General features: G+C 54.4%; 1 protein-coding gene across 3 annotated transcripts in view; it reads right to left on the bottom strand.

The window, feature by feature from the left end:
* Window positions 1-519: 519 nt before the first annotated feature.
* Window positions 520-27,099, bottom strand: part of RNF213 (ring finger protein 213) — a 62,273-nt gene continuing 35,693 nt past the window's right edge. For all 3 annotated transcript variants that reach the window (XM_019482935.2, XM_019482936.2, XM_059731956.1), the window contains 36 exons: window positions 25,918-26,040; window positions 25,476-25,555; window positions 25,177-25,324; window positions 24,507-24,642; window positions 23,911-24,102; window positions 23,340-23,473; window positions 22,857-23,011; window positions 22,277-22,492; window positions 21,620-21,801; window positions 20,745-20,865; window positions 19,788-19,888; window positions 18,475-18,657; window positions 17,990-18,159; window positions 17,786-17,888; window positions 16,611-16,725; window positions 16,015-16,225; window positions 15,575-15,762; window positions 15,066-15,188; window positions 13,825-13,935; window positions 12,991-13,233; window positions 12,537-12,618; window positions 11,896-11,930; window positions 11,308-11,402; window positions 10,533-10,692; window positions 9,643-9,823; window positions 8,711-8,805; window positions 7,750-8,001; window positions 6,650-6,782; window positions 5,980-6,063; window positions 5,467-5,647; window positions 5,175-5,376; window positions 4,976-5,053; window positions 4,484-4,678; window positions 3,597-3,686; window positions 3,320-3,498; window positions 520-2,626 (listed from right to left, as the gene is read on the bottom strand). In XM_019482935.2, coding sequence (XP_019338480.2) covers window positions 2,473-2,626; window positions 3,320-3,498; window positions 3,597-3,686; window positions 4,484-4,678; window positions 4,976-5,053; window positions 5,175-5,376; window positions 5,467-5,647; window positions 5,980-6,063; window positions 6,650-6,782; window positions 7,750-8,001; window positions 8,711-8,805; window positions 9,643-9,823; window positions 10,533-10,692; window positions 11,308-11,402; window positions 11,896-11,930; window positions 12,537-12,618; window positions 12,991-13,233; window positions 13,825-13,935; window positions 15,066-15,188; window positions 15,575-15,762; window positions 16,015-16,225; window positions 16,611-16,725; window positions 17,786-17,888; window positions 17,990-18,159; window positions 18,475-18,657; window positions 19,788-19,888; window positions 20,745-20,865; window positions 21,620-21,801; window positions 22,277-22,492; window positions 22,857-23,011; window positions 23,340-23,473; window positions 23,911-24,102; window positions 24,507-24,642; window positions 25,177-25,324; window positions 25,476-25,555; window positions 25,918-26,040 — 5,231 coding nt within the window. In that variant the 3' untranslated portion in view covers window positions 520-2,472. The remainder of the gene's footprint in view (window positions 2,627-3,319; window positions 3,499-3,596; window positions 3,687-4,483; window positions 4,679-4,975; window positions 5,054-5,174; window positions 5,377-5,466; window positions 5,648-5,979; window positions 6,064-6,649; window positions 6,783-7,749; window positions 8,002-8,710; window positions 8,806-9,642; window positions 9,824-10,532; window positions 10,693-11,307; window positions 11,403-11,895; window positions 11,931-12,536; window positions 12,619-12,990; window positions 13,234-13,824; window positions 13,936-15,065; window positions 15,189-15,574; window positions 15,763-16,014; window positions 16,226-16,610; window positions 16,726-17,785; window positions 17,889-17,989; window positions 18,160-18,474; window positions 18,658-19,787; window positions 19,889-20,744; window positions 20,866-21,619; window positions 21,802-22,276; window positions 22,493-22,856; window positions 23,012-23,339; window positions 23,474-23,910; window positions 24,103-24,506; window positions 24,643-25,176; window positions 25,325-25,475; window positions 25,556-25,917; window positions 26,041-27,099) is intronic.

The following is a 27,099-nucleotide window of genomic DNA, read 5'->3' as shown; positions in this document are numbered from 1 at the left end:
GGGAAGCTCGGCCCCGGCAGGCAGAACTAACCACCGCCCTTAAACCCACCCTCCAGACCCGCGCGCAGGGCTGCACTGCGCCCTGCCGGCTGTTGTCACATGGGGCCGGGGGCATCGCGCCTGCAGGCACGTGGGAGCCGGCAGAGCTGCCCCAGCCCCGGCGAGGAAAGCCCGCTCCGTGCGCCCTGCCCGGGCCGTGAGCGCGGGAGCTGTCCGCCCCCCCCCGTGCTGAACCTGCAGCACACCGTTTCCACGATACAGGTACTGTACTCCCCACTTAACGACCTACCTGCTCGGCGTACCGACTGCTCGGAGAGCTGGTTGTAAGTCCGTGCGGTCATTAAACAGATAGGTCGTTAAGTGAGGAGTACCTGTAGTCATCCAAGTCACAGCCTTTGGAAATGCACCGGCGTGAGGCCCCTGCTCCTGGTTTTCTTTACAAGATTCCTCACGGACAGCTAGCTCGTTTTTTGGGGGGAGAAGAAAACTAGCAATAAAATCCTCAGCAGCAAAGGCAAGTAAATGGGGATAAGCTTGTTTATTAGTGATAAACTCTTCTGAACAATTTTATTAAGATTTCCAGACAAGAAAAAATAGCAACAACTATCATAAAACAGTATAAAGAATCCTTCGAAAAAGTAAAAGCAGCTCAGTTGAACAGAATTGCATCTGGCACGATGCCATACCGGTAACTCTTTAAGGCACCTAGAAAAAGCAACAAAACAGCAACTGGAAAAGTCACCGGTGCATTATTTGCTACTAGAAGTTTAGTTTGGGGTCTGTCCAAACTGAGAACCTGAGACATTTAGGAGCGGGCTCCCGTCTTCAACACCTTTTAAAAAGGCAACTTGAAATATTAAGTCTGCAGTCGGAGAAAACAGCAAGTTTTAACTGGCACCTATACAGCTCGCAATGGGGAAACCACCGCAATTGTCTTTAGGGATCCAATCCCCCTATACTGGTTAAAATAACAATATTGCAACAAATCAATAAATGGCAGTGAACTGTTAGGGCAAAGCTTGGACCTTCCCTGCAAAGGGAACCCAAACTACCTCTCCTAGTGAGAATTCACAATACAGCGCTTTTCAGATGCATGTAACCCAGCTCGGTAAACCCAGGCTTGGGGACGTGCAATATTCAAGGGAGACCATGACATCCTCAAATGTAGTAAGTGAGCGCGTGGTTTATAGAATACTCTCACTTTGAAAGGCTTGTGAATATAGCACATCTCAAAAGATCCGACTTCCCACTCAATTTGATCTGAAAATCTGGAACTTACTCAAGCCTAGCTTCTGGCTCTGAAATTACAAAACGTTTGGCCTGAGAGGTTTTCTAAAGGAAAACATGGGTCCGCTGACAATCACAAACTGTGCTCCTGTACCAGCAAGAACTCACTGTGGCCCCTGACTGCTGCAGATTCTTCATGTGAGAGGAAAAACAAAAAACCCCCCAAAAGTGTGGGATGACATTTGCCCAAGCCCAAGAAGACAGGAAAGATGTTAAAAAGGGATTGAGGGGAAGACCAGGTCCTCAGCTGGGGATCCCAGGATGGACATGACAGTAAACATACCTCGACACAGACAAAAAGGCTGAGCCCTGATGTGCAAGTGCATGTGTTTCTGCAGTGCACACACATGCCAAAAAGCAGCCACTCAGCACCATATTTGTATGGCCTCCAAAAAAGGAGCAGGAAGTGGTTTTGGTGCTGAGGTAGTTACATCACTACAACCAGAGCCACATCACATTGTGTTAAAGCAGCCACAAGAGCAGCTTCCCTGGTTGAGTGCTGAAATGCATTGTTCCACCTTGTCTACGTGCGCTCTCACCGAAGCTCTCGGCTTCACTCGCGCTCCTTGCAACCCCTCGCGGGGTGTTCGAGGGGGCCCGAAGCTATCCCGTCAGAGGGGAAGACGTGTCTCTTTGGATTGAAGATGACAGTTTTGGTATCACTACAATGGGGAAGCTTAGAAGACTTGGTGATAGGATCGGGCTCATTTTCTTGCTAAGTACGAAAACACTGACAGCAAGGGAGAATATGAAGCGTCATTATATCTACAGAAAATGTGCAGAAAGAACATGCTTATACTATGGCTTGCCAAGTCGCCCAGGAGATGCACACGGATACCTCCCTGGACAGGTCAGTGAAGGGGAATGGCTTTTTTTTTTTTTAACCCTTCAAATGCACCAGAACGTTTAAGACAACTGCATTACAGGCTTAAGAAACAGTATTGTACACAGGTTGGTTCCCCAAAACCTTTGTGCTTCTGATGCATCAAACCCTCGATGCTTGTGCATCACATTTTGGTCCTGAATCAAGTACAGCGGAGGCAGCTGAACTGCCAGCAGCTCACTGACTTGAAAAGCATCGGAGGTACCAGAATTCACCTTCCAAGGAGGAGGGATCAGTATAACTCAGCAGGTTATGGCGAGACCCGGTGCTGCCCTTCTGTGATCTTCCATTTCTCTGCTGTATTAACCTACTCTCCGATCCCGTTTGAGGGCAGCAGCTGCTCTCCAGGCAGCAATGCACTGGGAGAGGAGAATGTCTTCTGGAAACAGCTCCTCCAGCTCTGTAGGTATGACGCTGTCTTTTGTTTCCAGGTAGGAAATGAATGCATCTTTCAGCCTGGAAAAAAAAAAAAACGGAAATGTACAGTTACTAACAGAACTTAAGCTGCACATTGGAGGGCCACAGTTTGTTTTAATATATGTATCAGCATTCATCGATAAACCTGCAGCATTACACATCTTCTATAGTGAGGAGAGCTAAATGGTGCTGCAGGTCAGGGTCAAACAACGCTGGCAGTCCCCCAGAAAAGCTCTAAGATGGAAGCAGTGGGGAGGGCGGCAGTTCTGGGTTAAGGTACAAGAGCGGAGCTGTGCATGGGAAGCCAGCCACATTTGCCTGCTATGCCTGGGTTTTCAAAGTGCCTGCTCCAGAAACCAGTGACACCAGACACGCTGCTCTGTTGTACTGAGTGTGCGAGCACAAAGAAGTCACCTGGGTCAGAGGGCGAGGAAAATGTCTTAACATCATAGAAGCAATAGGCCTGGCAGGGCTCTCAGGAGGTCACATCTGGTCTGACACCTTGCTCAAGGTAGGATCAGCCCTGCCTGGACCAGCTCCACTAAGCTCTGGTCAAGCTTGCACTTAAAACTTCCATGGGTGGAGACTCCAGCTCCCCTCTTAGCACCGGCTGGATTTTCAGCGCAGGTGCTTCCCATGCAACTGGGAAGGCACAAACGGGGGGAATTCTCTACCCCTTGGAAAGTGCACAGAAAGGGGCGAAGCCTAACTCAGGGCTATGCCGGCCATTACCCCCACTTGGAGTTAAACTCATTCCCAGCCTGGGCGTGTTTCAGCTTCAGGACGATCATCTCGTGCAGCTCCTGCAGGAAAGCCTCGAGCCCGGCTTGCACCAGGCAGGCACCGAGACGCTTTGCATCCTCTGCTCCAAGCTCCTCTTTGTATTCATCACTGATGTCGGCAAAGGGGTCCTGGGGGCAGTGGGAAAAAGATGTGCCCACATGAGCGGTTGCATTGGGAGGGGAGGTACAACTCCGAGCAGACACCGCGGCCTCAGAGCTGCTCTTACCTGCTTGAGCCGCAGCAGCTGCTCTGACTTGTGGGTGGAGAGGAGCTGCCAAAGGGCGATGCTGTGTTTCAGGCTGCACCGGCTCAGCGCCTGGAAGGAAGCAAGTGGCACTGGATGAGAGGATGTCGGCCTGGAAGCCTTGCTCTCACCCCCTCCCTGCTGGGGCTGCAGCAGAGCCCCGAGGCTCAGCTGGATAGGAGCACAAGAGGAAGACCAGGATGGGGCTGGTGCTGGCCGAGCAGTAGTCCCCAACGGGCTTTTTCGGGACAAGCTGCCACGACCCCCGAGCTGGAGTCCACCCATGCACCCTTCAGCAGGCAGCTTCCATCTGCCGCCAGCAGCCTGCTCCTGAAACCTCTGGCAAGGGGGCGAGGAGGCCTGGAGGGTGGATTTAATGATGTGTGTCCTGGAGAGCAGACAGCGCCTCTTCCCCCCGTCTCCACACTGAGCCTCTTGAATCTAACTGGGATAGCAGAGACCAGTCCGCAGGCCGTGCTCTCCCTCGGAGAGAAGGGATATGTGCAATGCTGCTCAGTGCCAGGCAGCCCAGCGTCAATGGAGGTGTTTCCTGCTGTCTGCTTTTCCTTGGGCTCAGTGCCAGCCTCATGCCCAGCACTTCTGCCTCCTTGCCCTGTCCTTCCTGGCAGCCTGGTGGGGGCCTGCAGAGCAAGGGACCTCCTCACAGCGCACACCTGCCCCCAGCCCTCCCGTGAGGATCTAAAACATGAGCTGGCTGAGTCTACACGCCTTGTGTGCCTGCAGGGAAGCAGCTCCCAACCCACTCTGCAGCACCCAGGAGTGTTTAAGGCTGGGCTGCAGGTGGGCTACAGAGACCAGCCCAGCTGGACCTGTAGTGTATGTGGACTGACCCGTGTCAGGGGGCTCACCTGAAGCACAGGGGGGCTCGTGTCACCCATCTGCAGCACGTCCTGGACGTAGGTGATGAGGAGCATGTCCGCGTCCCCGCCGGCTGTGGCCAGGAAGCCCAGCACCACATCGATGACAGAGAGGGCTTCGCAGATGTCATTGAAGGACTGCAGTTCCCCGGTGATCATGCCGATGGTGGCGTTGGGCAGGGAGTCCTGCAATGGGAGGGACAGGGGGAATCATCACAGGGCCACAGCCTTCCGTGGCACTCCTCTTGCACTGCTGGGACCCCGATGTCCCAAATACAGGGGTAAAACCCAGAAGTACAGGGAGCTGAACCATAGATCCTGGCTTGGGAGGCAGGGTCTATGCACGGGAGTGTAATGGGGACACAAATGGGTTAAACTGCTCTGGGACCGGCTCCTTCAGCTCCTGGGGGAACACCCCATGCTCTCCAGGTAGGAGCAGCCCCTCCCTGGCCACTCGCTGCTTCTCCAGGCTCAGGGACTCACCTGTCTCAGCTTGTTCCTGATGTCATTAAACAGGTGCTCGTAGTTCCGGTCGTGCCTGTACACCAGGGTGGGGATCCCCTGTCGGGAGAGAGCAGGGAGCCTGGGGTGAGCCTGGAGACAGCCCACCCCAGCTGCACAACGTGCCACGCTGCCCCGGGCGGCTGGGGAGGAGGCAGCCAGAGGCCTCCCTGCTCCTCACCGTGCGGGTGATGATGGGCTTGCCCTGCAGGAACCTGCTGACCACCTGCTTCTGGATCTTCTCCAGGTCAAACTCTTGCAGCGTCTCCCCGCCCTTCTCCACGCTGTACTGGGCATTGGACAGGATTAGAGGGATCAGGTCCCTCTCCACCTCGTAGCTGATCACGTGCAGGTCGGCCACTTCCGAGGGGCTGATGATGTACCTGGGAAAAGGGGGAACCACTGGCTGGGTTACGAGCAGAGCCATGGAGCAGGATGGGGCCAGAGGAAAGCAGTGCCACACAGCCACATACTTGTTCTCCTCCTGCGTGTGCTTCTCCACGCTGTGGACAAAGTCGTTGTGCAGGCCGATGAGGTAGCTGACCAAAGCCGTGGAGCACAGGCCCAGCCCCCGCCTGCGCGGCAGCAGGATTTCGAACGGGCTCCCCAGGGTCAGGTCGTCATCACAGTAGTCCTTGGGAAGCTTGATTTCCCCTGCGGAGAGGCAGAGAAACCAGTCAAGGCAGGGCTGCAGCCACTGCGCTCAGCTCTTGCCCCCAAAAGGGCCCAGGGAGTCTGTCGTCCAGCAGCCGGGATGAAGTGTAGGGCACGGCTGGTTTGGCAGCTCCCCACGGGCATAAGGAGGGGATGACAAGGCAGGGAAGAGTTTGGAAGGGGAAGCCAAGTCCTCTATTACCAGGCCCTTCGTGCCTAGGTCAGGCCTCTGGCTCCAACTCCAGCAATGAGAAGAGCAACAGAAAAGGCTCACCCAGCACCGAGCCATCTCACAAGCCTGGGAGAGAAGACAAGCGGAGCAGGACACTCACCATTGGTCTCCAAGGATCTCCTGAGCTTATTCCACACTGACAGGAATGTGGTCACTTGGCTCTGGAGCAGATTCCTCATCACATCTACAGGACACAAGGAAAAGGAAACCTCAATGCACGCTTCCTCCTGGCCTTTGTCGGGCTTCCCCATCCCACCTGCCTAGGCTCTCACAGCACGCTAGGGGACGTGGGCTAACTGGGCAGAGCTAAAACTACATGAAAAGTTTAGGACAACTTTCCTCATAGCAATAGCTGTGGCTGTTAGACTCTCTCTGCTAGAAGGTATTGGCCATCACAATGGTTGAGATCTCACATCTGCCCTCACCGAGCTTGTAGTAATAATTCACCTGGCCTGCCCACGTTGTCCCCTCCTTATGCCCGTGGGGAGGCCAGGAGAGCTCTTGTGCAAGCCATGTGTACTCTTGTCCTCTCAAGGCCAGGACAACTCTTCCAGGCACCAAGAGAGCAAAAGGGTGAGTAGCCTTGTGGGGCCAAGGCATGTTGTCCATGTTACTGGGCTCATAATATGCTTTTCTGCTTAGGACCATCCACCTTCACCCTATAACGCCCACGGCTGCCAGCCCCTGCCTGCAGTTTCCCCAATACTCTGTGCTTTGCTATCTACCCCCTGGAAGCCTTCCACCTCAACCAGCCTGGAGCAGAGCCCTACCTGAGTGGGACTCTCTCAGGAAGTCTTGCATCGTGCAGCATTTCACATCCGTGACATTCTGGAACCTCTTCACCAGGCCTCTCTGCAGAGCCAGGATGTCTGGCAGGAACTTCACCAGTCGCAGCTCCCCTTCCTGGAAAGAGAGGTGAGAGGAATCAATAGCAAACAGTGCCGCTGTGCCTGGGGTGGGGGGTTGAGACTCTGCCAAGGGCAGGGCAGGTGAGCAAAGGTCCCACAGGTCTCCAGGTAAAGCTCAGGTGGCTCGGCTTGTGCTCTGCAGCCTTCACCTGCGACGTTACGGATGGAAGCAGAGGGCATCAGCCAGGAGCCCTCCGATACGGAGCACGCACAGGGAGTGAAACTGCGCATTTGTCTCTTGGGTGGAGAATGCATCACCTCTAAAGGGACTTTGGCAACTCACGGCACCTGGAGCCGACCTTGATGGCTCCCCAGTCTACTCCAGGCTCTGCCTGCAGCGACATCTGCTCTGTGGGGCAGGCTCATTGCCCCAGTATCCTGCATCCTGTACAAGAACTATCTCCGGTGCCCGGTCCTAGCCTGCCTTAGAACTAGTACCAGACACCTGCTTTATGCTCTGCAGAGCTGGCTCCCACAGGGATGCGCATGCTGGCAGAGCCCAGGTCTGAGCAGAGGGACCGCACATCTAATCATCTCGCTGCGCTATTAGCAGGAAAGGCGCCTTCTGCTCTCCTTCTCCCCTCCCTCTTTAAAAGGGACGCATGCTCACACACCATGGTTTCATACTAAACCAGAGGCAGTTGGGAGCTGGGGAGGCAAGCTAGTTTCCACTCCCTTGATGTCTGCGAGACAAAGCATTGACACTGAACACGCCTCTGCTTTCTCTGTGATTTAGGCACTTCAAAGTGCCCACGAGCCTTGATGCATAATGATGTTCCCCTGCTCTTGACAAGGAGCTGACAGCAGTTTTCCTTCTCCAGATCAAGCCCACCACAGTCATCAAAGAGCTGAGAGGAGAGGTGCAACGTGCAGCCGGCTGCCTCCCTTTGGGTAGCAATGAGGGACTGGGTCTCAACCCCTTGCATCTCCAGAGACGCAAGCGCAGACCTGGGCACACTCACCTTCTGCAGGAACTTCCACAGGAGGGGCACGGCGTCCTTGCCGTCCCGCTGCTGCACCACGTGCCCCAGGTTCTCCAGCGAGATCCTCTTCCTGCAGCTCCACATCTTCGAGCAGTGCACAGCGCTGTCTGTGGGCAGCCGACTCAGGAAGGTCGTGGGGTCGCCGTAGACGATTTTCACCACCGGGCTGGAGCAGATCCTCTCGTCCGTGCTGATTTGCCCGTTTAAATCCTGAAGGGTGCGGTCCAAACACTGCAGAGCAGAAGACAGTGCATCAAACCCTTGCCCGTCTGCTCCGAGGAAGAGCAGAGGAACATGGACCGGTCAAGCCCTGGGTGTCTCTGGCCAGAGGGGCAGATTGATATTGGCTCCTCTGCAGAGAGAAATAATCCTGCAACAATCCTGCCTGCCTGAGCTCCTGGGGAAAGACCACTTCTCCCTGGTGGCTCAATGGCTGTTGACATGGAAGGGAGTCACCCTAGACAGGCTCAGAAACTCACAGGCAAGGCAAACAGCAACCCCCGATACCGGCCCGATGACTCTCCCTTTACTCTCCCCCAACTCCCAGCTCCTGTTCCCCATGTGCTGTCCCAGGGAAGGTCAGAGAGGGCGCTTCATGCTGCCACACAGCTAACCTGACTCCCCAACTTCCCTGCATGGCTCAAGACACCTCTTTTCCTGCCATCGGATCCCGGTTGCGTCCCAGATACTGCCTGCCCCATTCCCAGGTGGCTGCCTGACAAATACCACAGGAAAGGAAAGGTGTGCAAGGACATGGCTGAACACAACCGAGTCCTCCTGCCTGGGCAGGCAGTTCTGTGTCCTCCAAAAGGCAAAAACAGGCTGGGTTCATACTTGGATGTGGGTCTGTAATTTGGCAGAGGCTTTGAGTTGTGAACAGCCTGCAGGCAGCTTGGGTGCATGTCTGGATGGACACCCAGGGATGGGAAGCAGGTCTCACCTTTAACTCAGGAATAACAACAGTGTTTGCAATGATTCCTTCCCAGGTGTTTCTCGCTTGCTTGGTGGAGAGCGTCCTGTCAAAGCCAACTGGCCCTGCAAGAGGAGCATTTACCGCATGTTACCATTACAGGGCATCAGGAGGGAACAGGCTGGCTTCTCAAACTCCCAGGATCTCCCCATAGAGGCACAGCATCCTTGTGAGCTAGTCGGCATGTGAGGACCACTAACAGTATGAGGGACCCCGAGACCTAGACAGGTACCCACCCCTGCCAAATGGTCCAGCCAGCACAATACTGCACAGTCAACAGGGCATCAGAAATTTCCACCTGTTTCACTTGAAAGGGAGACAGACATTTTCCAAATGGCCACACAAATACAAGGAGGTTAAGGGGCTTTGCCAAAGTAACTGCATAAGACAGTGGAAGAAGCAAGCACAGACAGTGGAGCCTGGACTCCCAGCCCTGGGCTCCAGCACTAAGGTTTTGCTTTTGCAAGCCCACAGTGCAATCTGCTGCTAGCCCATAATGACCCGAGATGCAGATTCCCCTAAAGATCATCCTTCATCAGCTGCCTCCCCAGATGCTTTTAGTTTTGGAGGAGGTGTGTACACATCACAATGCGTGACTTGTTGGGACTTATACAACCTGCTGCATTTCTTGATCCTCTCCAGGCCCTTTCAGGAAAGTGTGCAATTAGGCATGCAACAAGCCCAAGTAGTAATTTAACAAGCCCCCCTCAGCCCTGGGCAACTGGGAAGAAAGGAGAGGGAAGCAACCAGCAGCCTTGTACGGGGTACCAAGGACCTGGTCTCGGAGAAAGCCCTGGATCCCTACCCAAGCTCATGCAGTTGATGGAGAAGCCAGGCAAGTGCAATGCTTGCAACAGTTCCCTGAGGGAGGCCTCCACATTGCTGCCCATTCTTTCCCTTACACTGGTTTGGGTGCTCGTGGGGGTCCTTGAAGAGGCTGCCCAGGATGACGTGCACCACGTTGACAGTCTCATCGGCACTCTTCCCCAGCGTTTTGATCAGCTGGGTCAAGTCCTTCTGCATGTGCGCCAGGAAGAAACTCACTGGGTCTGGAACTGGCGGCTTAACTATCCTGTTCAGGGACTTGAGGAACAAAAATGAGACAAAAGTGAGAGAGTGACCAGCGCACCATTCTGGTCCGACGCAGTTTCAGGGCTGCATCAGTCGCTCCTATTGGAGCCTCGCCCTTGGGCAGGCCTGTGCTGGGGGTCTACCTAGGTGAGAGTCAAGTCACAGTTAACACTGGGAGTGCTGTTCTGCCCTCTCCTCCTCAAGGCATTGCAAAACCATTCAGAGCACAAGACTTCGCGTGTCTGAAGGTTCCCAACAAACCAATGGGGTTGTTTCAACCCGTCATAGGAGACTGGAACAATCCTTTCCCCAGCCCCACTTTGTGGCTGAAACGTAGCAGGCACCTTGCTGGGCAGGGACACCCATCCACAGAGTGTCTGCTTCACTACCTACCAAGAGCAATAGTATCAGCCGTAGCCCTGAGGAGGGAAGCAGACAGGCTGAAAGCCCCTTAAGCCGAGGAGGGGTCACAGCTTATTCCTCTCATCCTGCATGAATCCCCTAACCCCCAAGCTATTGGGTCCATGGGGGACCCGCTTCTGTTTTATGACTCCAGCCTGGAAACACGGTACATCAGCCAAGCCTATGCAAGGACTAGAACCACCTGCCAAAAACCCAGTGCTGGAAGGTGGAGGCAGCACTGACTGGTGGGCAAGATGTTGCTAAACTCCCCCTTGGCATTTCCTCTATGCAGGAAGGCATCGCCAACAGTGTCTCATACCTGGGGGTCTTTTGTGGCTCCCAGCAGCATCGCCGAGTGCATGAGCAAGCGGATGACAAGACAGACAACAGGGGACAGCGCCCTTTCAGACACCCCGAGCACATCTCCGTTTCTGGGGTCTCCGAGTACGTGGCCAGTTTGAGTCCGGTCAGTCCTTTGCCTGCAGGAAATTATGCACAGTGAATGTTGCATTCAGACACACGCACCAGCAGAGCAAGACCAGCTGGAAACCCTGTTCTACCAAGGCCTTGCTGCCAGGTAAGCACCTTGCCCTTGACAGGGGCGGGAGGAAGATGTGCAGAGGGGTCTCAACAGATTTACTGCCCCAGCACATTTCACACTGGGATAGCCCGATTCCCTTCATCTGTCAGGTGGGGGCTACCAGCTCCCCCAGGGCACCTCTGCCCAAAGCCTCTTTCATGCAGAGGTACCACACAGCTGCTAGCTTAAGAGTCACAATTTGTCATTATGTTCCAGGTAGGTCAGAGACCGGCGCTCTCTGCATTAAAAGGTCCATTCAGTAGCACCTGATAAAGTAGGCTGTAGCCAACAAAAGTACATGCTTCTCTGAATGCCTTCTGCCCAAAATTAAAGAGTGCTGGGAAATGCCAACCAGGCTGCGCCAAAGGGGGAAAGGGCAAATCCCAGCCCCAGCATGTTCTGGCATGGCAGGCGCTCCATACTGAAAGGTCAGGCTACGGCTGCTGAAGAAAAGTGGAACATAAAATACATCACATCTTACAATGCAAAAGAGGTGAAAGAAATCAAAACATACTGAATTGGCTGAAAGCCTGGCAGGGACTTGTGATTTGAACCTCCGATCTCAGCATTGCACTCGATGCAACGACTGACCTGCATGGGTCGACCGCACTGGCAAAGAGAAGGGAACGGACACACATGAACAAAACTCCAGACACATGCAGGGAAGCAGCATTTCCAATGCAGGGACACAGTGTGAACAGAGACAAAGCCCAATCGCGGTGTGGAGAGATGGTTAAGGTGGGTTATTATTTTTTTTTTTTTTTAAATAAGACAGTTGTGAAAAGCAAGACAGTGGTTTAATAGAAAGAACCTTAATCCATGTCTGTCCATCAAAATCACAACTTGCTTCTGAAGGCAGAAGCACCTTTCCAGGACATGAATCCAACATGCAACCCATTAATTAGAAAGCTACTCTCCGCTGATATAGGCTGCATTGCAAGGCTCAGCACAATGGCCATTTTACTGTGCAGTGCTCTAAAAGTTGCTAATATTAGTAAAGTCCAAACAATGGGCTACAACTAACAGCAAAGAAAGCCACGTGGGTAGTGTTTAAAGAACCAGCTTACAGAAAAAAAAGCTACTGTCCGCCCCAACCTCTTACCTCTCCAATAGTGCACGGGTGGCCATTCGCGCATGCTGTTGGAGAAAAAGAAGACAACAGAATGGTGCTGTGAGCAACAGGATGGTCCTGTGAGCCCAATGACTACCCTCTACATGCACTTGTATTCGGAAAGCCAAGATGCCCAACTCCAATGGACGGGGATCTTGTTCATGGGCACAAACAAATCATGTTGCTGCCTGCCCCGAAGCCAGGAGTGCTTCTGTCAGTACCAACAGAAACAGGAGAAAAAAAAAAGGACAGGGAAGCTCTGGGGGCTTTGCAAGCCCAAGCAATAGGGCCTGGCAAGCTTTTGGAGAGGCATGCAGTTTTGTTTCCAAGCTGCGATACCAATGAGCCAGGAGGGCCACGTTCAGCCAACAGACTCGGGCGACACTTGCACTTCTGCATGACAGCATCCAAGGGAGCGTGAGCTCGAACCTGCCTGCGCCTGGGCCAATGTGGGGCATAACTGACCCTGAGCTACGTGGCCTGAGTCACGCTGCAAAGACAGCCGAGGTATCCCTGCCTGGGGGACAGGACTCTCCCAAGAGCAACCCCTCCCAGGCAGCCTGGCCTTTCCCCAGGTTTTTAATAACCGATCGAATCTCACCCTGCTCCAGCAGCTGTTTGGGGATACTCACTGTACCAGTGCAGCTGCGTCATTCCATCCCACCCCATGGCTTGGTCTGTCAGGTCTTCAGGCATCGTAGGCAGGAAAGCACGCTGAGGACCAAAGCAAACACGTAACCAAACACTGCTGCAGCTCAAATGCCTGGGGGGGCCCTGCCAGGCTCCTTGCATCCTTTTTCATTGTGGGGTAGAGAGAAAGGATGACCCCCCAGCCCGCTCCGTGCTGCCAGGAGCCATCACTCCCTGAATGTCAGCTCTCCCCAGGACAATCCTCCAACAGTTTTCTTATGTGCTATGATGAGCAGCGGGCAATGCTGACCACTGATGTAGAGATGAGATGAACTGGACAGCTCAGATCTTGGGGGACACGGCCGCAGTATAAAGCCACCTGATGCAGGTGCAGACTGCGTGAGAGCCCCAAGTTCGGAGGTCAAGGAAAGCTCCAGACAAGCCCACTCCCCTCACCTGCATCGAGCTGGGATCGAAGGCCAGGTTCCTCAGGGGCTCCAGGATCGGGTTCTGCCCACACAGCAGGACGGCAGCCATGTGAACTGCCATCTCGATCAGCGTCCCGTCGCAGCTGAAGCGCGGGGGGTTCAGGGCCAGCGACGGGATCCTGTTCAGCACCAGGGCAGCTGCAAACTCCTTCTGATCTGCCGAGGCCAGGGCTTCACAGCTCTGGATGAACTTGGTCAGAGCGTCGCATTGCTAAAGGCAAGCGTGGACAAGAAGCCAAGTAAGCACAAGGCGGCAACTGCTTCGTGCACTGTACCGTCAGGCGCGACAGCTCTGGGGTGAGGAGGACACGGTACTCTATCTACTATAGCTGACCCTTCAGACCGCAGAGGGGAAAATGCCTTTAGGGCTGAACTATCAGCTCAGAGGGGGGAGACATGGGGTAGCCCCCTGCTCGGCCACACACTTCTCATGCAACTTTGGGCAAGTCGCCAAGGACCAGGTCCAGAAAGACATTTAGGTGCCCAAATCTACCAGCCCAGACACCTTCTGGGATCTGCCACTTGTCAAAGGCAGTAAGCTCACTTCCCTACCTCGTGCGGGCATCGAGAGGGTTTCTACACATCAAGACCGCAAGGACGCAACGGGGATGGGAGCCACGTAATCCTCTAAGTGCTCAGATTTCTCACCAGCCAGTCTCTGCCCAGATGCCCTCAGACATGCGGGGCAGCAAAGGAGAGGGCATTTCCCACGACTGTGACCCAGAGTTTGCCCCCACTGCTCAGGAACAGCCAAGTGCATTGCTTTCCCCCTCACAAGCTGCCAAAGGAGCCAGCATCTCACCTCCTGCTTGGGGTGGAGACTTGGGTTCTTGCATCCGTACAGAACTGTGACCTCTCGGAAAATGGCCAGGAGCAGGTGAACGGCTTGTGCAGGTTTGGGGCTGTTACATGCCTGAGAAGGAAAAGCAGCAGGTCAGGCAGTGGATGCAGAAGCTGCATCTGTAGCTTTCTCTTGTGCATGTTCCCACCAGCCCCGGAAGGCTCAGATCACCCGTTGCCACAGAAGCTGGCGTGCAAGGGAATGAGTGCAAGCTGCACGTGGGACAGTGCATCTCGGCCTAGCAGTCCCTCTCTGCCGCTGGAGGACTGCATGGATGTCTTCTTGGGTTCCTCCTTGCCGGAGGCCCAGACAACATCACCGGGCACCCAAAACACCAGTCATGCTGACTTGTTCCCATTTCCTGGCAGGTTCAGTCTACCTGCCATTCATCTCCTGTCCCAATATTTACTCAAGCCTGAAAACTACTAAATATTTACATTCCTGCAGCAGGCAGAGGCCCCGAGATGCTAGGTGCTGCGTGGACAGAGGAAGACTCACCACCTTCCTTAGAAAGCTCGCAGTCGAAGACAGTGAGACATATAGGAAGGCCAAAGCAGGAGGGAAAGTCATGTCCTACATCAGCGTCTGGATGCTCACCTTGCTGGGGTCATCTGCCCCCCAGCAATCTTTCCTGCCCAAGCGCAGGGGGGCTGGACCTGATGATCTCGAGAGGTCCCTTCCAGCCCCTAACACCTACGAATCTATAAACTAGCCCATTTTTGTCACACCCAAGGGCAAACACCCCCTTCTCCACCTGGACACATTTAAGGATAAAATATAAAACAAGGAAATAAGTTTCTTGGGGTGCCCTGGTAAGAGACAAGGGTGTGCAAGCCTGGAAAGACAAAGCAAGGACGCGCGGCCTGTGTGAGAACACATCTCTGCCAGCTGACTGCAGGAAGTACCAGTTACCCCAGAGGGGCTGGACAGGATGAGCTAGGAGGGAGGTCGGCAGTGGTGAGGACGAGGTGGCTGGCAGACAGCAAAGGAGATAGGGATAGTCCACAAGTTACATACAATGCATGAGAGCGTCAGAGGGGACGAGAGATCTGCCTCTCCCAGCAAGCAAAGAAGAGTCTCTCAGCAGAGGCAGGCGAGAACAGCTTGTGGGATCCCCTAAAAGTCAAGCCCTGCTGACCTACGAAGGGTCCCCGTAAGCTCCCCTTTGGCTGCAGCACTGTGCTCTCAGAGGAGTGCCTTACCCCCTGGGCTGCGGCAATGCCCTCCATCTTGCACGCCAGCATCGCCTTCCCCACAGCGTCGCGCAGGACCCGGTAGCTCTCGCCGCACACCAGGTACCGATCGATCTGGCTGGGCTGTTCCCTCTGCGGCCACAAACAAAACACCCAGCCGTGAACACGGGGCAGCTGGTGAAAAGCAGAAGTGCCCTGCGGGAGTGGTTCATTTGACCCTGCATTGTGCAGAGGGAGGCAGCCCACCTATCTACGGTGAATGCTGTTCCCTGGATACTTGTGGCACTGGGAAAGCAGCTCTGCCGCACCGGAAACCAAGTCCCGGCGCAAGGAAGCAATGCTGTTCTCCAAAGGCAGGTGCAGATCACTGCACTCAGAGCTGCCCCGGCTCCGTGGCAATGACAGGACCAAACACATCACGCCCAGGGACAACGAGCTGAGAGAAGGGATGGGAACTGCCCCCGGGACACAAACACTGCAGGAAGGTCAGTCCGGGAGAGGAGATGGGTATGCTTCACCTGCTGTTGAATAATTTCCTCGGGAAATATCCAACCAGACTCAGCCTCATTGGCAAGCCGCTGGGCACACTCCATCCCGTACTGGTTGGCGAGTCTCCGGACCAGGTAGATGCGGTACCAGTCATTCTCAGCGTGCGTGCAAAACCTCATTACCGCCTCCAGGTACTTCCGCTTCTCTGAGGCCCGCTCTGTGGAGAGAATACAGCCAAGTTCAGCGTCTCGCCTCTTGCTAAGCTGTTTCCCCAGGACGGGCTACGTTGGTTGTTTTATTTCTGATTGAATGGGCTCCTGTTGCAATAACGCGGCATGCCCTCATTCCCCTGCCCTGCTCTCACATGAGAGAGAGAAAGGATTAAAGCAGAGCTGAAGCCTGAGCTACGATTTGCTTACATGCTCCGCTCACGCTTCTAGCAGACGCACCCACGCCCATCCCAACCTACCTTGACATCCATGCCTTTCACAGAGCAGCTCTGCAGCCCTATCCAGGCAGAGCCGGACCTTGGCCACTGCTTGCAGGTTTCTAATAGAGGATTCCCTCCTGGCTTTCTGGCTGCTCTTCTGGAGGTATCTCACTAGAAAACATGCCTCTTCCCGCAAAGAGTGGGTTTGCTCTTTCTCAGAGCACGCTCCAGTTTTATCGTACATTGAATCCTGAAAAAGAAGAAGTGAATGGGGAGGAAACCACCCTGTTCCTTCCCTGCCCCTGGCCGCTGCAGCTTAGGTCTGTGCTACGATCTGAGCCTTTTTGCACGATCGGGGAGAGTGCTGGGGCAGAGGGAGGAAGCAAGGGAGAGGTCTGGTAATGCTGCAACATGGGGTCTCGCTCAAATGCAGGGCGAACGGGGAGCGGGCACCGCAGGGTGGAGGTGGGAAGAGCTTTAGGACTTAACTCTCTCCTGTGTTTTCTAGGAGGGCAGCTAGCACATGGTGGACGGGAGCCCCCAGGCTGCCAGAAGGGTCTGTGTTACATGGGACTCCTGAAGGCCAAGATGTCCCCACCCACCCCTGGGAAAGGAAGGGGAGCCAGTGAGCCTACCTCCAAGCAGCTGACAAAAAGGACGTAAAGCTCCGACTTGTCGTCTTTGCCCAGGATCTGGTTCTGCTCCACCTGCCTCAGGTACTCCTGCAGGTAGTCCTTCACCTCCTCGAAGCTACGGCACAAAGAAACCTCCTCTTACCAACCCAGCGACCCGGTGTTACTGCACCCTGCCGAGATCCTACGTAAGCTGCTAAAGCCTGTGGACAGGGAGTCACGTCAAGGCGCTGCTGGGATGGAGAGGGTGGCCGTGACGGCTTTTGGCAGGGGACATGGACATCTCTGACCCATCCAAAGGGGCACCGCGGAGCTGCGAGCACCAGGGCTGCACCAGACACCAGCAGGCTCCTATATAACTTCAGTCAGCTGCTGTTATCAGACCCTCTTCGAGAGCCAGCAAGCTCCCAACGAGGGTTAGGGACCATCACCCACCAAATTCAGCTGCTGAATGACCTTCAGATCTAGCTTCCTGCGCCACCTCCAAAGGCGCGCTCAAATCTAGGGCACCGAAGAGGGCTTTGCACCCGGCAGAGAGAGAACAGAGCGTGAGCCTGAGGCTGTGACAGTCGCATGCAGTCTGCCTAGAGAAAAGCCTTCTCACTACTCCCCGTGCTAGAGAAGTCAGCTCCTGTGTTATTAATGAGGCTCCCTCCTTTCTGTACGTAACCCACCACATTTGCCTACCAGATGGTTTCTCAGCACAGACATATGATAAATTCCATATCAAGTCTTTGGCAGGCATAACCAAGCCATCAAAGGGCAGCTCCTCTGAATGAGGCAGTCTCTTTACATGCCAGATGGAGCCTCACACAGAGGGCATTTAAAGAAAAAACATCTGTTTGAAAATGGGAAGCAGTATTCAACGTCCGTGCGCGTCAGAGGGGGGGTTGCCATAGTTATGAACGTTTCTCTGTGCATCCGGATGCAGTCAGCATCATTCTTCTACTCCAAGAGCACATGCATGTAGTTGACAGGCAGGTGAGGACTGGCTGGATGTACAGTGACCTGTTCAAGTCCCCCTCAGAGGCACAGATGGGATTTCACAGGAGCAGGTTCAAACCGCAGACGCTCCACCCCTCTGAGAGCAACACGTGAGAAGCAGGGAGGCTCTGGACTGGCTTGAGAAGGGAGACACACAGTCCGAGCACACCCACCACCCACCCCAGAGCCCTCACCTGTATTTCAATAGCAGCTTCAGCACGATGGAGCGGATGACGGGCGTCCTGTCCACCACGTCGTCGAACGGGGAGAGCGATTTTGTGTACACGGCCTGGTGCTCTGCACGCAGGGGAAAGAAAGAGCATGTCTCATGGGCTTGAGAAAGGCGAGAAGACATGTTCAGCATGGGGGCTGAGCCCAGCAGGGAGGACAGGACTTACCCATCATACCAACTGTGAAAGGCTTCCGGTGAGCAAACAGCAGCCCTAACAGCCCCTCAATCACGTCCTTCTCTGGCGGTTCATTGTCCTTGAAGCACATGGTGGAAACCAGGTCTATGAAGAAGCTGTTGCACATCTGCCGAAACTTGGCGTTCTTCTGGATAGCCTCACTGAGGAAAGGGTGAGAGAAACAGGGTCACCGAGACACCCGGACAGCCGCAGGCCTAGTTCAACCGCACTGTGGGTAAAGCCAAGACGAACACGAGGAGCAGGGAGAATTTAACTGGCAACATGGGATTCTCCACGGTCAAATGCAAGTTTCAAACCAAGAGAATTCACAATACACAGCAGAGGAAAATGAATCATGATCATGACAGCCTTAGCTAGACCATTGTCTGGGGATGAAGATCAGGGTCTCTTAACATGACTACGTGTCTGTTGATACAGGGGGAACGACACTGGTTTTTATGGGACAGATGAAATACCTGAGCTCCTTGGAGACGGTTACATTATAGGCATCTGGGAGGTTGACTCTGCAGTATGGACAGATCATCTGGCCTGGTGCTAGCCACTGTTTGATGCAGTTCTGGCAGAAGACATGATCGCATGGCAGCGTGACGGGATCCTGGGGGTCTCCCAGGCAGATCGGACATGGCATCAGACCATATCTGCAATACACAGCATGGCTAAACTCAAGCAGTCCAGACACAAGCCTCCAAGTCTCCTACTGCAGCTCAGAATGAGGAGAGAAGGCAGCTTGGGTCTTGCCAGCTCCTCTCGGAGCTGCGAATAAATCTGGTGCATTGAACCGCTACCTGCAAGCAAGAGCAGCTACTTGCCTACAGAAACTGCAGTTCCTACAGAGGTGTTGCCCACGGACCGTACTCTTGGGGCACCTGTCCCATGCAAGTGGGACTGGATGCTTTTGGAATAGCAGCTCCTGCTGAAGCTGAGCCCATAGGCCCTGCATCCTCCAGACAACCATAGCCAAAGATATAACAGACTGGGCAGCTGCGACCACCAGCCTCTGCTGCTCCATGCACCCTCCCGTCCCCTCCCCATTCTTGAGGGCCCCCTCAGAAAGCAAACAGCACACTGAAGAGGCCTGAGGTGTGTCCCTCTCCCATGAAGAACAAGTCTTGAGTGGTTTTATTTTCCTTTCTTTGTCCAGTGGGTGCAGACAGGGCTTTTACATAAAGGAAGCTAGAGACTAGAAGGAGACGGGGTCCCAGGGTCAGAAAAGCTGCATTGCAAGGATCACAGATGCTGCTCGTGTTCTGGCTGGCACCCCGGGCCACAAGAAGGAACTGAGTGGTGGTTGCAGCCCCCTCTGCCCCTTTGGTTAAAATATCCTGGAAGGTGCAAGGGGCATTGGCATGGCCAGATGGGAGGCTGCTGTCCAAGAGCACTCTGCCTTGCACACTCAGGACACACGCATCCCAAGAGCAGACCCTGGGTGCACAAGGCACCTCCAAGTAGAACAGCAGCTTCCATGTGATCCCTGCCAAATCTTAGAGGCTTGTCCATGAAGGGCCTCTTACCTGCTGAAGGAGGAAGGAGTGGCAAGGGCAGACATGAGCTTCAGCTGGGCACGAAGCAGCTTGGGACAGTACAAGAGCATGGGCTCAAATCAGAGGAGAGCATCCCTCCTTCCCATCCACCCACAGGGCACAGACCCTAGGTCCAGCCTGCACCCATGGATGTTCATCTGCTGCTCCAGCGAGCCACGTTTTTCCAGATTCAGTGCTAAATACTTAGTGTAAGTACACCAGCATCCTGCCCAGCCCTATGATGTTACCTGCAGATCGTTTTGCTGGCTTCTTCCTTACAGAGACACAGCACCTTCATCACCGCAAAGAAAGTTTCCTGAGTCTTGAGGTCAGAGTTCCCCTGGAGGCACTAAAAGAGAAGGACAATCAGAGCGGACTTTGCTCTGCTTCTCAGGACAAACTTGCAAAAAAAGAAGCAAAACCACAGCCAGCCCCACCCAGCTCTTCGATCGCTCGTTAGCACTGCCACGTGGTACAAACAGCTAACTGGAGAGCAGGAAGCCAGGAGTCATGGGAGCTGAGGACAAGGAGGATTTTTAAGAGCCACTCTCATGGGTTAACACTGTGCTGTTGCAGGTTGCTTTTGCCCAAGTCCATGACTCATTTCTGGGGAAGGGAAATCAGTGAGGTCCATCTTTATATGCACACGGGCTCACCAGCTAGGGAGGAACCAAGCAGAAGCCACAAGAACAAGGATACAGAAGACATTTTCTCCTGGATTTTCCCCCCTTTTTGGCTAGCTGACTCCTTGCCCCACGACCAAGCCTCACCCTAACACCAAGGAGCAGAGCAGCTCAGAAGGATGCCTGAGCCATGGGAGGCCAAAAGTTCCTATACTTTGAAGCAGGGCTTTCGATGCTCTGCAAGGGAGGTGCAGAACAGAAGTGATGGCAGCTGTCCCAAGGGTAGGTCCCCGTCCCAGTCCAGGAGCAAACAGGTTGGCGACAGCAGAACAACTGGGGACGAGGTGCACAGAAGGACTTGGGGACATGGCAATCTGCTCACAGGCAATTCATGAAGAGGAAGAGTAGGAAGAGGCAAGGGAAAACATCCTGGATCACCCATCCTGAACAATTTACTGAGCCCCGACTGCGACTATGGGACAGGAGGTGTGGGGCAGCCCTCAGTTATCGAACCAGTCATATACAGAAAGAAAGGAAGGGAGAGGAGAGCGCTCCCTCGCTTCCAGCCCGTCCTGATCTTACCTTGCCGAGCATCAGGATGTGTCTCTGCACCAGGTCCCGCAGCTCTGGGAGGTGGGCGTTGACCCCCAGCAGCACATGCTCCACCAAGAGAGACATGGAGAAGATCCGGTTCCACCGGATCCTGCAGAGAGAAAACCCCATTACAGCACGGGCACAGTGAGCCTCACGGGCTGATGTTAGCAGTGAGGGCGAGAAGGACAGGAAAGGGCAGATCCATGCAAGACCCATGTGCTGCAATTCTCGTTCTCCACATGGACCAGGTGTCCTTGCTCTGTCCCATGGGCTCCTTCTTGCTTCTCCCCATCTTGTTCTCATGCTACAAGCTCCTTGAGACACTAGCTGTTCTGTCTGTGCAAGCCCTATCACACTAGGCTCCGGGTATGCGATTAGGGTCCTGAGACCCCACTGCAATACAAGTAGGTAAAAATCCCTGGGTTGTGGGATAAAAGTAGTCCTGTACAGATTTGAGCCCTATATCACGGTGCTAATGAGAGAGCTCCATTGTCAGAGGGTTATTCTTCACAGGCTGTTGCTCCCATATCCCCAAGGCCCCACTCTGGGATTGTGCAGTTCCAGATCTGTGACCTGGGAGATGGGGAGTTAAGCTAACAACCCGGTCAGGGTCGCTGCCCAGTTACTTCACTTGAACTCATCCTTGGCCCCACTGGGAATGCGACTTGCTGATGCTTGCAGACCCATGGGGGAGAGAGCAATGTGCGGCATGTGAAGCAGAGAGGTTCTGGTGCTGGGTTGTTCAATCCAGCCTAGCGGTAATAGGTTTAAAAGGTTTTCTGTCTGAGGAGGAGTGCACAATAGCTGCATTCAGGCGTCCTCCAGAGGAAAAGCAGGACTCCCAAGGAATCTGTGGCACTTACCTTACTTCCTGGAGCAGCTGATGGCAATGGCTGCTATGGCCTTGCAGGTAATTCTCCGTGCAGACCAGTTCAATGGGCATGTGAAGGTTCTTCACCTGCTGGAGCCAAGCCTGCGGGTTGCACTTCAGCACTTCGTTCTCCAGCCTCTCAGTACAAGCCAGGGCCGCAAACACATCCAGCACCTAGACAGACGTGTGCATGCACAGGGTTGTAAGAGGACTGGGTACAATGGGTGGAGACCTCCTCTTCCTGGCTGAATTTCAGGGCTGTGGACCCTGGCTTGGTACTGCAAAGGCAGTCATGAGTGCTGCGCTGTGCACACTGGTTCACTAACAGAGAGCAATGCTCTCCTCCAAGTCGCACAATGTGCCAGCCCATGGCTCAAGTCACTGGCACATGACCCAGGGCACAGATTATCCATCTCCTGCCATCACTATAAGGCAGATAGGTGAGAAACAGGCAAGGACACAGCCCAGGCACCCATGATAGGCTAAGGGTCCTGCCCAGGCTTCTAGTTCCCCGTGTTTAGTGGCAGCCCACTGCTGAAATTAAATACAACCAACCAAAGGGGCCTGGACTCTGAGTTGGGGAAGCTGTTCCCATTGGAGTCCTGTCTCCTATAGCTAAGGATCACACGACGTGCAAGGGAAACCGTACCATCCCAGAGCGTGCCAGCATGGGATCTGCCACTGACTGTTCCTCAAGATCCTTCAGCACTCTGGGATTCACAGCCAAGATCCTGGAGAAGTTCTGCAGCCGGCTCCTGAACCGATGGTATCCCAGGTGGACCCAGGGCAAGGACAGCATCCTCTCTTCACTTGGCAACGCAGCCTGTAGTTCCTCGACGCAGGACAAGAGAGCTGTCTGCAGAACCTGGAAGCAGAGAAGAAAACTGTAAAGAAAAGGAAGTTTTCCCATCCCGTCTTCCCCCAAAACCTATAAACAGCTCCAGAAGGAATCAGTGCTGTGCAGAGAAAATGGTCTCAGACAGGAGGCTGGGAAATACAGTAGCATCCGTCTCCACGGGTGCTCCTAGCAGAGACAACTATGCGACTCTGCAAAAGTAACAGCTGTATTAGGGCAAGTGCCTGTTGTCCCTTATTGCTAATCATCTCCACGACAGACTCTGAGCAAAAACAGGCCAAATGCATGCTGCAGCGTGTTCCCCGAATCATGTCTGAGGGGAGATCTGCTCCCCACAGCCTAGCAATTTCTGGCCCTTGTTTCAGATGCTCACCTGTAACTCTCCGACACAGGACACACTCATAGTCAGGAGGATGAAGTCTATGACATAGAAGTGGAAGAGCTGGTTCCTGTCTTGCTCAGCCAGGCTAGAAATGAAGCTGCCCAGCGGGGTCTTCTGGAATATATCCACAAACTTGGCTGCAGGACCTGCAAAGGCAGGACGCAAAGGAAGGTGTCAGGCTAGAGGGAACGGTGGTTTGACACCGCTCTTCTCCCGCAGCAGCTTCTGCTGCAGAAGCAACGGCTGCAGCAGGGACTGGGTAAGCAATGCAGCCAGCTTTTAGGAGCTCGATGCTCTCGTTCAGCCCCAGTTGTAACCGGCTTGGCTGAAAAGGGAGAGGAGCAGCTGCTGGGATGCAGTCAGAGCACCCAGTCATTAGACAAGAGAGAGGAATTACAGCATAACCCAGGAGGTTCAGCAAAGAAAGGGCTCGGTGCAATGATCCCCTGGGCTGAGCTCATGCTGGGCTCTCACCTTCTTGGCTTTGGATGTATTGAGCTTGCAGCCAGATCTCTTCCAAATAGTCCTTTATCCTCCAGCTGAAGGGCATCTTATTGCCATCATACACATTCATGTTATTCGGCACCAGGATGGTCTCGGTCTGGGAGCTGAGCAGGGCAGGTGGAAAACAGAAGACAGGGGAGTCAGTGCTACCATGTCGGGGGCCCAGTCAAGTCCAATCAAGCAGGGTCTGAGCAGGTCAGAAAGGCTTGGGCAGGAGGGGCAGAATTGCAGGGCCGTTCAGCACAGCCCCTCCTGCCAGTCGCAGAGCAGTGCCGACCAGCCTGGTCCAGCCAGGGTCCTAGCAGGAGGATTTTACCTTTACCTGGGAAGCACGGGGGAGCGGGACTAGCAGGGGAGGAGGGACCCATCCTGGAGCTCAGAACGCAAGACACAGGAACCCTGCCGGTCCATCTCAGCCGCTCGGCCATCTCCGTTCAGCCTTTACGCCACGCAGACCGCTCTTCCAGGCAGGTTGAAGGCCATGAACTTGATCCATCTACCCCCAGCCCTGCCTCCCCCACTGCCTCTTGCCCCAGCTCACCTGCGGCTGCCCACATTGTGGGGCACGTCCAGAAGTTTCAGGTCATTGAAGATGAACATCCACAGTGCTTTCACGCAGTCCTCTGCGTCCGGCTTGACCAGTAACTCCAGGTTACTGTCCCGGTCTATGACAGACACCATGTGAGCCAGCAGCGGGATCACTGCGTTCTGGACCCGCTTCCACAAGGTCTGTCTGTAGGGGACAGAAAAGGCAGGATAGACCCCCAAAGCCAAGAGCGACAACAGCTGATGCCACGAACAGGTGGCTCTTAAAAGGCTGCTAACGAAAAATCAGCTAAGTTATATTTGTAAAGCACGGAGAGAGCCCCAACCCTGCATTTCTGCACGGGCTTTCATTCCATCGCTTCCATTCAGTAAAAAACTCTGCTTTCCCATCCAGCTGCAAGCCCTGCTCCCTCTCCAATGCAGGGAGAGGGCACCTGTGTGTGCAGAATTAGGGTTACCAGCACGGACTGGTGCAACCCAGAGCCCATTCAGACATGCAAAACTGCAGATGCAGCTTTAGGACTTCCAGCTGTCCAGACTTTTTTTTTTTTTTTAATTATTAAGCCTGCCGGATCGGGTCACGGTCTGTACCTGAAAGTCCCTGCCTCCTGGAGGGCGTTGAGGTTGGAAGCCTCCCGAAGCACCCAGTCTCCCACGTGGAAGGAATTCTCTTCTTGCTTCTTCAAAAGGCTGAAGAGACGGTTTTTGGATATCCTCAGGAAGGAGGCTGGAAAGCAGCAGAGCAGATGTTTTCCGTTGCCCCGGCACAAGCACCAAAAGCTGAAGCAGTGCTGCTTAAATTGCTCTGGTCCTAACCCCAACAACGAGGTGAGCTGCTGGACAGAGCCCCTCCAGAGACTGCTGCCCAGAGTCTAAGACAAGTGGCAAGGTGCCTGCTGCTAAGCATGGAGCTGACAGACCCATTCGCACTTGCACCTGGTCTCCCGAACGATGCTCACTTCACTGGAGTTTGCCTAGAGGTGATCTAAGGATCTGATGTCCCCCCTGGACAAATTACCCGGAGGAAACGGGCAATTCCAAGCAATGCAGGAGATTCTGCTCCCATTTATTCGCTCGGCTCTGTCCCAGCCTCAGACCCTAGGCCTGTTTTTGGGCTGGCTGGATTCGTCTCTGCGTCTTCCGAGAGAATCCAGTCCCTAGGACGTGAATACCCCTTTGCAGAGGTGCTCACAGGAGCTCAGCCCCCTCAGTGAGCCTGGCACCCAGAGGCAAATTAGAAAAGACCCCCAGGAACACGCACCTTTCGAGTCGTCCTCATTCGACAGAAGGCCGAGAAGAATCTCAACCCTCCTCGTGCTCCGACTGGAGCCCTCGTTGTCGTCCCTCAGCATGCCCACCGCGGGTTGCACACAGCTCCTCAAAAGGTTGGTCGTGCCCAGGACTTCGGCCTGTCGGTACACAGAAGCAAGATGCCCTGGCATCACCACTGGGCTGCGTGTTCTCTCCCCTTTCTACGTTGCAAATCTCTCCTCGCTACCTTGCCGCAGAAAGCAGGTTTCCCTTTGTCCCACTAAGTAAAGAGCTAAATTGGGAACTCACGCTGTACTCCTCCTCTTCCAAGGCAGCCGTCTCCACCTCCATCCGCTCCTCCTGCTGCTTTTCCCCGTCCACTATCATAGCTGCAGCCACAATACAGAGCATCGGATTAGAAACATAATTCACTGCTGGAGCAACCGGACAAGGGAGGACTTGCATGCCAGGGACCCCACGCCAGAGCACTGGATCCTCTGTCAGAGCCACATGTCACCTGCATAAGTGCCAGGCCCTAACCACAGCTCCAGATACTAAACAGACTGACCCTCGTGGAGGAGACTCATTTCAGAGCTGGGGGCTAAGAACAGCCTCATCTCCACAGCTGGACTCAGTGTGGGGATGCAGCGAGAAGACAGACAATGCAGGGAGAGCTGCAAAGTATGATTACTTTCTACGTGTTTAAGTTGAACTAAAGTGCACGCCCGCCATGCCCTCTGGAACAGCTTACGTTCAGGCTCGTCTGTGTCCTCACGGAAGAGCTGGCTGATGGTGAAGTTCCTCAGAGCAGTCACGTCGGAGACCATGTCCTTGGATCTGCGGAGGTCGTCGATATGCACGGACCGCCACAGCCCTAGCAACAGGGAACAAGGCATTTCTGGTCCGCGAGCTTCCAAGATCTCCCGCCCCCCCAAGCAGCAAACAGGGGTGGGCTCCAGGGCCCAGCAGTTCTCACACTCAACCAGAGTCTGCTTCTTAGGCCCTGGACAGACCAAATATTAAATGCACACCAGCCTACGCAGTGTTATACCTACGTAAAGAAGCAGTGGGAAGACCGCACAGTGTAACCGTGCCCAATCCGGTACAAAACTACCCCTGACAGTATTGGGGTAAAACTTGACAAGTTGTAAAGTGCAGAGTGCCAGTCCCATCACAACAGCTTGCTAAAGGCAAATGGGCCATTACGTGCTCTCCCAGCTTGGAGACAGGGCACTTTAGAAGCAGCCTCCCGTGCGAGCTACCCTGGGATAGCTCCGTGGCCGTCTGCTCTGGGTTTTGCTGCAATATACAGTAGTCTACAAAACCGATGCAAACTGCACCGGTGACACGCTTGTGTGTCTGGGGACTGCATCTCTGGCATCAGTGAGCAGAGATCCCTGCCGCCAGTTACAGAGATGCTGCAGCTTGCTCTAGCTGGGGTAACTCAAGGCTGCCTTCGACTGGAAGGGCAGGCATGACGTGGGTTGCTTGAGGAAGTAGTTAAAGCTAGAGACTTCCTCAAGACTCAGCAGGGATGCTGAAAGCAGAGCCTAAGCAGCGTTTCACAAGAGAGCCAGGGGCCGTACGCTCAGCCTGAGCCACGTCAGAGCAGCCTGTTCCTCTCTGTTCAAACTGAAAGTGCATCTGTCATTCAGGGCAGAGCTAGGCAGTGCTCACAGGACGGACAGACAGGACCCAGGGGCTGGGCTTCCCTGCAGGCTGGTGCTCTCGGGGACGCTGCACAGACGCCAGAGCGTTAAAGTGCAAAGAAACGCGTGGGCCGCAGCTCACGGTATCTCCCAGGATCATAGAAAATGAGGGTTGAAGGAGGTCATGTCTAGTCCAACCCCCTGCTCCAAGCAGGACTGGCCACAACTACATCATCCCAGCCAAAGCTTTATCCAGCCAGGCCCTAAACACCAAGGATGGAGAC

This window comes from Alligator mississippiensis, chromosome 8, assembly GCF_030867095.1.
Source record: "Alligator mississippiensis isolate rAllMis1 chromosome 8, rAllMis1, whole genome shotgun sequence".
NCBI classification, from domain to species: Eukaryota; Metazoa; Chordata; order Crocodylia; family Alligatoridae; genus Alligator; species Alligator mississippiensis.
The sequence above is the reverse complement of the archived record's forward strand: the minus strand, read 5'-3'. Positions and strand labels throughout refer to the sequence as shown.